At 34.5% G+C, this 10103-nt stretch overlaps 1 protein-coding gene across 1 annotated transcript in view; it reads left to right on the top strand.

The window, feature by feature from the left end:
* Positions 1-10103, top strand: part of CDC42BPA (CDC42 binding protein kinase alpha) — a 774086-nt gene that overhangs the window by 362042 nt on the left and 401941 nt on the right. The window contains exon 4 of the mRNA XM_007936985.2: positions 1357-1452. Coding sequence (XP_007935176.1) covers positions 1357-1452 — 96 coding nt within the window. The remainder of the gene's footprint in view (positions 1-1356; positions 1453-10103) is intronic.

Below are 10103 nucleotides of genomic sequence, written 5' to 3'. Positions count from 1 at the left end.
ATTTCCAGCCATACATTTCTATAGTTCTTCAAGATATACTATTATTACTATTATAGTAGTGAAAATCTGTTCTCAGAATAAATTAAAACTCTTACAAATCAATAACAAGGTAATCCACTACAGAAAATGGCCAAAGTGTGAATAGTTAAAAGAAATAGAAAGCTCAGATGTCCAGTAAACGTATGTAAAGTTACTCTTCTGCACCTGTAATTAGGAATATGATTCAAAAACAATAAGATTATCATTTCACACTCTTCATATGGGCAAATAGTTAAACATCTAACAATGCCAATTGTATCTCAGAGTGTAGGGAAAAGGACTCTTTCATACGGTAGTGGTAATTGGCTGTCTCTGATAAAGATGAAAATGCTTATAATCCAGCATTTCTATTTCTAAGTATATACCCTAGAGAATCGTTTGTACATCTTTGCATTGCAATATTGCATTGATAAAAAAAATTGGAAATCAATTAAATATCTATTAATTAGAGCATTGCATAAATAAATCCATTTGTATTTGAACAATGGAATTCTATAGCATTTAAAAGGAAAGCAATCATGTATGAATGAATACTGAAAATATAATACTGAGTAAAAAGTAATCAAGTTGGAAAGGGATAGACAAAATTGTACCTTTCTAAAAAGCATAGAGCTTTAGCCTTCTAGGTCCATTGACACATGTAAGCTAGGCTTATGAAAAATGTTTTTGTTGTTATAACTAACTGCAGGGATATTTTTGTAAAAATAATAAATTTCTGCTGAAACACTGCAAAAAGAAATCGTACCTTTCATGTAAATTTTCAAAATATATAGCAATACCATTCTTTACGGACACATGTATATAACCAAAGCATATGATTGGAAGGGTATACACTAATTTCAGATTATTTATTATATCTGGGGAGAAAGGGAAGAGAATGAGATGGAAGTGGGAAGACTGAAACTTATATCTCATTTGCTATAAAATACAAACTATAATGGTATATTTAATATAAGATTTTTAAAAAATACATTTTTCTACCAGAATGGGAATAATGAGAATGTTGACACAATGTGCAAAATTTAACCAATGTCACTGAACCATATTTGTAGAAATTGTTAAATGGGAACCTAATTTTTTGTGTAAACCAAAAACCCACTAAAGACTTTTTAAAAATAATGTATTGTTCCAGTTTTCTATTTCTTAAGGTTTTTGTGCAACTTCATTGAGCTGCTGAAAAGTCATATAATATGCATGTATGCTTTCAAGACAGAAATAGTGTAATAAACACAATAAACAATTATTTGCACAATATACTTACTGTATAATTTTACATAAAGTGTTTTCTATCTAATTTTTTTTTCTTTTCCTTTTCAGACAGCATGTTTTCGAGAAGAAAGGGATGTATTAGTTAATGGAGACAATAAATGGATTACGACTTTGCACTATGCTTTCCAGGATGACAATAACTTAGTAAGAATCATTTATATATCTTTTTGTATACTTAATTTTTCCATGTCAGAATTTAGCCTTATTTTCCTTAAAAGTTATTTATATGTAGATGTTATATTGAAAACAACTGTGTTTCACAGAGTAAAAGTTGTTCATTTGATATGTGATGTGCTTTCCTGAGTAACTTAGTGCCTTTCCATTGGAATTCTTTATACTGTTTATTAAGCAAGTCAAAATTATTCCAGACCAATTAAATTTCTCTGTGAAATTCTATAGGAGATACTTAGAATATTTTCATTTCAGGATTTTTCTAATATATTTTATTTGTAATATTTTGTTGGTACTTAAAATTTTACATGTTTTCCAAAGTGGTCGTGTGCTATTTTAAGTAAAGGTACATTTAGAACCAGTTACATCTAAATTTTTATTAATGTCATGAACTTCCTGACAACAGAAGTTAAAGGAAAGAGCTTGCAAAAAAATAAAAAATTAGAAGCACTACCAATTTAAAATAAAGGCAAGTGAAGAGATAAGCAAGTGAATACAGAAGTAAGATTAAATCTACTACAATTCAGTATATAGTTCTTTGTCCTGATATTGAGAGTTCTTCATTTTCTGACCTCTGTTTTTATTTTGTTTCAAGATTAATTTTCCAGCATCACCATTCATCCAACATGTGTTGAGTTCCTGCTATGTGCCAGACAGTACGCTGAGTACTGGGATATAAAAATTATTAAAGCATTATTTTTCGATAAATATTTTTTGGGCATATGCTATGTGTTAGGCACTGTTCTCTAGATTCTGGAGATAGAGTAATAAACCAGAAAAAAAGATCTCTTTTGTTTCTTTTTTTAAGGATCTCTTCTCTTACTGTGTTATATTCTAGTGAGAGTTGTCAGACAATAAAGCAAAAATCAAGTTAATGATTTTTTCAGATTGTAACTGTTAGGAAGTAATTACCACAGGATAATGGACGAGAGGTGACAATAGCCAGGGGGCTGTACATTAAATAGGGTGGTGAGGCATGGCCTCTCTGAGGTGACCTGAATGATAAGTAGGAACCATTCAAAGATCTGAGAGAAGAGAGTCCAAAATGGAGGAATAGCTGGTACAAAGGCAAAAGAGGGCTTGGATATTTTTTGAGGAGCAGAAAGAAGGTTTAGTGCCATAGGATTATAGACAAAAAGAGAAGAATCATGGAAGATGGAGGTCACAAGAGTATAAATCATATGTGGAGTTTGAATTTCCTAGTAATTTTAATGGAAAGCCATTTGAGGGCCTTTTCTTTTTGAATGAAATCAATGAAGTTAAATTTATTAATATATAATTTAAATGGTTGGTTTTGTCTTCCTTGAATGTCCCCTTGGACTGTTTTTGTATGTTGATCTTGTATCCTGCCACTATGCTAAATCTTTCAATAAGTTCCAGTAGTTTTCTTGCTAATTCTCTTGGGTTTTCTATATATATATGATTGTGTCGTCTGCAAATAGGGGTAGTTTTACTTCTTCCTTACAAATTTGGATGCCTTTGATTTCCCTTTCTTGCCTTATTGCCCCAGCTAGGATTTCTAAGATAATGTTGAATAGCAGTGGAGATAGAGGGCATTCGTGTCTGGTTCCTGCTTGCAAGGGGAATGGTTTCAGTTTCTCTCCATTGAGATTAATGTGGGCTGTTGATTTTGCATATATGCCCATTTTTATGTTGAGGGATTTCCCATCTATTCCAATTTTTCTGAGAGTTTTTATCAGGAATATATATTGGATTTTATCATATGCCTTTTCTACATCTATTTACATGATCATGTGGTTATGTTGATAGTTTTAATGATGTTGAACCCATCCTTGCATACCTGGTATGAATCCCACTTGGTTGTTATGTATTATTTTTTTTATAATATTGTTGGAGTCTGTTGACTAGGATTTTGTTGAAGATTTTTACATCTATATTATGAGGGATATTGGCCTGTAGTTTTCCTGTCTAGTGGTGTCTTTGTCTGATTTTGGTTTCAGGGTCATGCTTTCTTCATGAAATGAACTTGAGAGGATTCCATCCTTTTCTGTGTTCTGCAATAGTTTGAGTAGGATTGATGTCAACTCTTCTCTGAATGATTGGTAGAATTCTTCATCGAAATCATCTGGGCCAGGACTTTTTTTTTGTTGGTAATTTTTTTATGGCCTGTTAAATTTCTTCTTTTGTTATGGGTCTGTTCAAATTTTCTGCCTCAGTCTGTGTTACTTTAGATAAATAGTGTGTTTCTAGAAATCTGTCCATTTCTTCTCGGTTTTTTAATTTGTTGGAATACAGTTCTTTATAGTATCCTGATATTATTCTTTTTACTTCTGTTGGTTCTGTTGTGACATCACCCCTTTCATTTCTTATTCGTGTTATTTGCATCTTCTCCTTCTTTTCCTTTGTTAAGTTTGCCAGTGGTTTGTTGATTTTCTTAATCTTTTCAAAGAATCAACTTTGAGCCTTGCTAATTTTTTTTATTGTATCCCTCTTTTCTATTTCATTTATTTCTGCTCAAATTTTTGTTATTTCTTTTCTTTTCTTTTATTTTTTAAATTCCCTCTATTACCCAGTGATTTTTGAGGAGGTTATTACTCAATTTCCACGTGTTTGCTCTTTTTCCATCAGTCTTCTTAGTATTGATTTCTAATTTTATAGCATTGTGATCTGGGATGTGTGTTACTTTTTAAAAAAACATTTATTGAGTCTATCCTGGAGCGTGTTCCATGTGTGCTGGAAAAGATTGTATATCATGCTTTTGTTGGGTGAAGTGCTTTATGTCTATAAGGTCAAGTTGATTGATCATGTTGTTTAGTTCTTCTGCTTCTTCATTGAGTTTCTTTCCAGTTGCTCTATGTGTTATTGAAAGTGGTATTTTAAAGTCTCCTACTATTACTGTGGAGTCATCTATTTGTCTTTTCAGTTCTGTTAAAATTTGATTTCTGTATTTTGGGGCTTATTCATTGGGTGCATAGATAATTATTATAGTTATATCCTCTTGTTCAGTTGATCCTTTAATCATTATATAATGTCCTTCCTTGGCTCTTAAGGTCATTTTTGTATCAAAGTCTATTTTATCAGCAATTGATATTGCCAGCCCTGCCCTTTTTTGGTTGCCATTTGCTTGATACATCTTTTTCCATCCTTTGATTTTTAGTCTGTTTTTATCTTTGTGTCTATGGTGTATCTCTTGTAGACAGCATATTGATGGGTCATGGTTCTGGTTACCTAGTGCTGATGTGACAGGAATATACCACAAATGGGATGGCTGAACAAACAGGGGTTTATTCTCTTACAGTTTGGAGGCTTTCAGTCCGAGTTCTAAGTGCCAAGCTCTAGGGGCTGGGTGAGAGCCCCTCAACCTTGGGCTTCAGCTCTGCCTCCAGCTCCCGGCCCACTGAAGCTATTGGCTTTTCTTCACTTAGACAGCTGTTGGCTGCTGATATTGACAAGCCCAAGGTTGACAAGTAAAAAGGCACAGTCCCAATGTTACCAAACAACATGGTAGACCATTAATTCAAGTCCATTGAAAGTCCCAGGGTGGGCAGAGCATGGCAGGCTGCTGAACAATGACATGACTACATGCAGGGTTCAAGCGTACCATAAGCTAGAGACCATTCCCAAAGCTGCTGCTTATATATGGGAAGCAGACCACATCCCTAAAGCAGCTACTCAGCTGCTTGTGGTAGATCCCACCATGGAGTTGATTACCAGTCTCATCATGGGGAAATAACTACCACTAGCTGCCCAGCCCACTCAACCAAACCTAGCCAATTTGACACACAACCTTAACTAACACAGTCATGTTTTCTTATCCAGTCTGTAACTCTGTATCTTGAGTGGTGCATTTAATCCATTTAAGTGTAGTTCCTGACAAGTATGAATTTATCAATGTCATTTTGTTATGTATTATTTTGTGATGTTACTGATTTCTTTGTTTCATATACTTTTCTGTGCTGAACTCATTTTTTCTATGAATCATATTATCTTCTCCTTCATTGCTATTTTTTTAGTATTTGCTAAATATTTGTGCTTGTTCTCTTTTTCATTTTGATGCAACAACAAAAACGCAACGCCCTGCCATCAAGTTGGATCCGACTCATAGCCACCCCTCCTTGGGTTTCCAAGGCGGTATCATTACAGAAGTAGATTGCCCAACCTTCCTTCTGAGGATTGGCTGGTGGGTTTGAACCACCAGCCTTCTGGTTAGCAGTCAAATGCCTTAGGCACTATGCCACCAGAGCTCCTTTTTGATCCTATTATTTTTCTTTGAGGTTACACTGTGATTTATAATATTCTTGCCAAGTGTAAAACAATCTCTTCTATCTCGCAGTTGTCTTGACTTCCTTAACATTTAGAAGTTTTGTAACTAGACTCTTTATTTCCTTTTTGGCCTATAGTTGTGCTCATTTACCAGTTGATGTCTTTGGTTCCCTATATACAGTCATGTAAGCTTATTTTACTTTGGATACTTCTATAACTGGGTTGGTTTCTGGGTTATGTCATTATTTGTGTTAATCATTGGTTGTTGTTTGCTGTTGTTGGTTCTCTATCTGAAGGACTCCCTTTAATATCTTCTGTAAGGTTGGTCCAGTTTTAATAAATTCTCTTAATTTCTGCTTATCTGGAAATATCCTAATTTTACTCTCATTTTTCAAGGGATAGTTTTGCTGGGTATATAATTCTTGTTTGGAAATATTTTTCTTTCAGGGCTTTATATATATTATCCCATTACCTTCCCACCTGCATGATTTCTGCTTAGAAATCCGGATTTAGTCTTATTGGTTACCCTTTGTATATGTGCAAAACCTTTTCATTTTCCCATGTTACTCTCAGGATTCTTTCTTTGTCTTTGGTTTTGGTGAGTTTGATGATGATGATATATGTCTTCGTGATTTTCTTTTGGAGTATATCCTGTTTGAGGTTTGTTGAACTTCTTGAATTAATATATACTTGTCTTTCATCATATTAGGGAAATTCTCTTCCAACAAACATTTGACAGTTTTATCTGTGGTTTTATATGTCTTTTCCTGTTCTGGAATTCCAGTTACACATAGCTTATTCCTCTTGATTTTATCTCACATGAATCCTAGGCTTTCTTCATTTTGTTTTCATCTTGTGTCTGATTGATTCCTTAATGAGGTAGTATTGAGGTATTTGTCTTCAATCTCATTAATTTTGTCTTCCCTTAAGTTGATTCTACTCCTTTGACCATTGAATGTGTTATCTCTTTCTGAAATTTTAGTATTAATCTTCTGGATCTCTATTTTTTGTTTTTGTGTCATTTCTAATTTTTTATGTATGTTGTCAATTTGTTCTTGTACTGTTTTTACAAAATTGTTCTAGAGTGTTTTTTGTGTGTTTTCCTTAATTTTGTCAGTGTTTTCCTTGATCTGTCTCTCAATACATTGAAGATACCCAAATATAATTCTTTTGAATTCCTTATCAGGCAGTTCCAATGCTTCTTCTTACTCAGGTATGTTTTCTGATTTTATATCTTGGTCATTTGTTTCTACTACTTTATTTTGCTTTCTTGTGTGGGCTGTGATGATCTGTTGTCTCCAAGACATTGTGGTGGTGGTGTATTTATGTTTAATTTGTGGTTCTATGTTGATGTGATTTGTGCAAGAAGTCCTCCCCACCCCTTTATTTTATTTTAATATATCTGTGTGAGCATGGTACTGTTCTCCTCTATTCACTAGCTGGCAACACTTTCAGACTCACCACCTGTCTCCTGGTGGGTGTTACAGAGAATGAGAATGTGTGCACAGATCTCTGTTAGCTTTTTGTAAAGAGCAGTTGAGGGTGAGTTGAGTTGGGATTGGTCAGCTGGTGCAAAAGCAAGTGATGGCCATCATTCAGTGGGTGTGACTGCAGGAGTTACGGGTACAGTTGGGTTCTGTGGGAATGGTTTCTGTCTCCCAGTCAGCTGGACATACATACATAAATAAACAAACTAAAAAAATTTAAAAGAATAGAAAACTGAAACTGCATAAACAAAAAGGAACAATCACACACACACAAAAGAAATGCAAGAAGTGAGAAGAAAAAATTTCAAAATGTATTAAAAAAGGATAAATGATAATATGAAAAAGAGAAAAAAAAAAAGCCATATCTGTGGAGGGTGGAATGAGAGAAAAGAGCAAGAGTAAAAGAATAGTAAAGAACAAATGGGAAAACTGCAAAAGGAAAAACTAGAGATAGGAAGAACCAAAAGAAAGAAAGTAGAAGGGAACTAGGAAAAGGGAAGAGAAAAAAGGAATGGGGGAAAAAAAATCAAGAACTGTGGAGGGATGGGAAAGAGGAAAAAAAAAAGGGGGTTGGGAGAAAGGATGAAAATAAAACCATAATTTAAAAACAAAAGTAAAACTGTGGGGGTGGGGCACTGCCTCCAGGCTCTATCAGGGCACAGTTTGGAATGGAATTCCTGTTGATGAAGAAGGTGGATGGATGTGGAGGATTGTCACACCCCTATTGAGCAAGTGGTTGTGGGATATAAGAGCAACAAAGGGAAAATCTCACTTTTCCAGTTGTCAGCCTCCAATGCGGTCATTTGTGCTCTCCCTGGCAAGCAGAGTGTACTCATATGTCACTGTCCAGTTAAGAGTGCCACTTACATACATCCAAAGTGGCCACACCTACCACCCATAAATCTTCAAAATAGCTGCATCCTCAAGATAGCTGCATCCTCGAGATAGCTGCTGGCAGTACACAGGTCTGTTTGTGTCTTTTCCTGCCATTTTCCTTTCTCATTGTCAGGCATCAATTCAGTCCGTGACCATGCAGTCCTCAGTGAGCAAAGATAATACTCAGGTTGCCATCAGGAAATATTAAAAATGGCTGTGCCCCCAGGACAGCAGCTGGCAGTTCACTGCTCTGTTTGTCTCCTGACTCACTGTTTCATTCAAGTTCTTCTAGTTAGTATTTGATCCACTTTTTTGTCCTTCCCTCCAAAGCTCAAGGTTTCAGGATCATCTTCTGCATTGGTTTCAAGTGGTTTCTCATTGCTTTGTTGCAGAGGGTTTATGTAGCTTATATGCCTATTCTGCCATCCTGCCAGAACCTCTATGTTTAATTTTTTAATGAACCACAAACTGTTTTGCACTATAGACCGTACAAGGGTTCCAATTGCTCCACATCCGCACACAGTTGTTATGTGTTGTTTTTCTAATGATAACCATCCTGTTGAGGGTGAAGTGATATCTCACTGTGGTTTTAATTTACATTTTTCTAGTAACTAATTATGTTAAGCATCCTTTCAGATACTTATTGGTCATTTCTTTATCTTTGGAAAAACGTGTATGGTTGTTCTTTGTCCATTTTTAAAATGTGCTGTCTTTTTGTTGTTGAGTTGTCAGCGTTCTTTATATATTCTGGTAGTAAACCATTATAAGCTATGAGTTAGAATTGACTTGATAGCAATGGGTTTGTTTTTTTTTTTTTTTTTGGTTTACTGGTTATTTAATAAGATGTTTCATTTCTACATATTTGTGTATTTTCTAGTTTTCTTTCAAGTCTAATTTCTTTCCTTTGTAGTTGGAAAAGATGCTTTGCATGAGTTCAGTCTTTCTGAATTTATTGATACTTGTTTTGTGACATCGTTTATGGTTTATCATGGAGAAAGATCCATGTGTACTAGAAGAAAATGTGTTCTGTTGTTGTTGGGTGGGCTGTTCTACATATACCTGTTAGATCTGGTTGGTTAGTAGTGCTGTTCTAGCCCTCTGTTTTCTTACTGATTTCCTGTGTAGATGTTCACTTCATCATTGAAAGTGTTTTATTGAAGTTTTCAGCAATTATTGTAGAAGTGTCTGTTTTTCTCTCCAGTTCTGTCAATGTTTGCTTTATATATCTGGAGCCTGTGTTGTTAGGTAAAAGGTCCCTAGAAGGCACCAACAGTTTGCACTTGGCTGCTTACAGAAATATTGGCTATTTGAGCCCATCCAGTGGTGCTGCAGATGAAAGGCCTGGTGATCTGCTTCCATGAAGAACATAATCAAGAAAACACTATGGATATCAGTTCTACTTTGTAACACTTGGGGTTGCCATGAGTTGGAATTAATTCAAGTTCAGTGTGTTTGGTTTTTGTTTGTTTAAGGTGTGTGTGTATATATATATATATATATATATATTTATAATTGTTACAGCTTCTTGATGAAGTGATCCTTTTATAATCATGTAATGCCCTTCTTTGTCTCTTGAAACAGATTTTTGACTTAAAGTCTGTCTATCTGATTTAACATAGCCATCCCATCTTTGTTTGGGTAATATTTGCATGGAATATATTTATGTATATATCATCGTTTCCTTTTAACCTGTTTTATTTGGATCGAAAATGTATCTCTCATAGATAGCAAAAAATGAGATCACGTTTTCTAATCCACTTTGCCAGTCTCTGCCTTTGGAATGGAATGTTTAATCTATTTATATTAAAATTTATTACTGATAAGGAATGACTTCTTTAGCCACTTTACTATTTGTTTACTATGTGTCTTACACTTTTTTGTTCTTCATTTCCTCCTTTACCTTCTTTTGTGTTCAATTCTTTGTAGTGAAACATTTTTGATTCCCTTCTCCTTTACTGTTACGTGCATGTATGTATATATTATTATTGCATACCATGTGGACTATGTTTAAAAAATTTTTTTTTGGAAAATTTACAG

The sequence above is a fragment of the Orycteropus afer genome, unplaced genomic scaffold, assembly GCF_000298275.1.
Source record: "Orycteropus afer afer isolate SDZICR_OR568_19922 unplaced genomic scaffold, OryAfe1.0 scaffold00039, whole genome shotgun sequence".
Lineage (NCBI taxonomy): Eukaryota > Metazoa > Chordata > Mammalia > Tubulidentata > Orycteropodidae > Orycteropus > Orycteropus afer.
The sequence above is the reverse complement of the archived record's forward strand: the minus strand, read 5'-3'. Positions and strand labels throughout refer to the sequence as shown.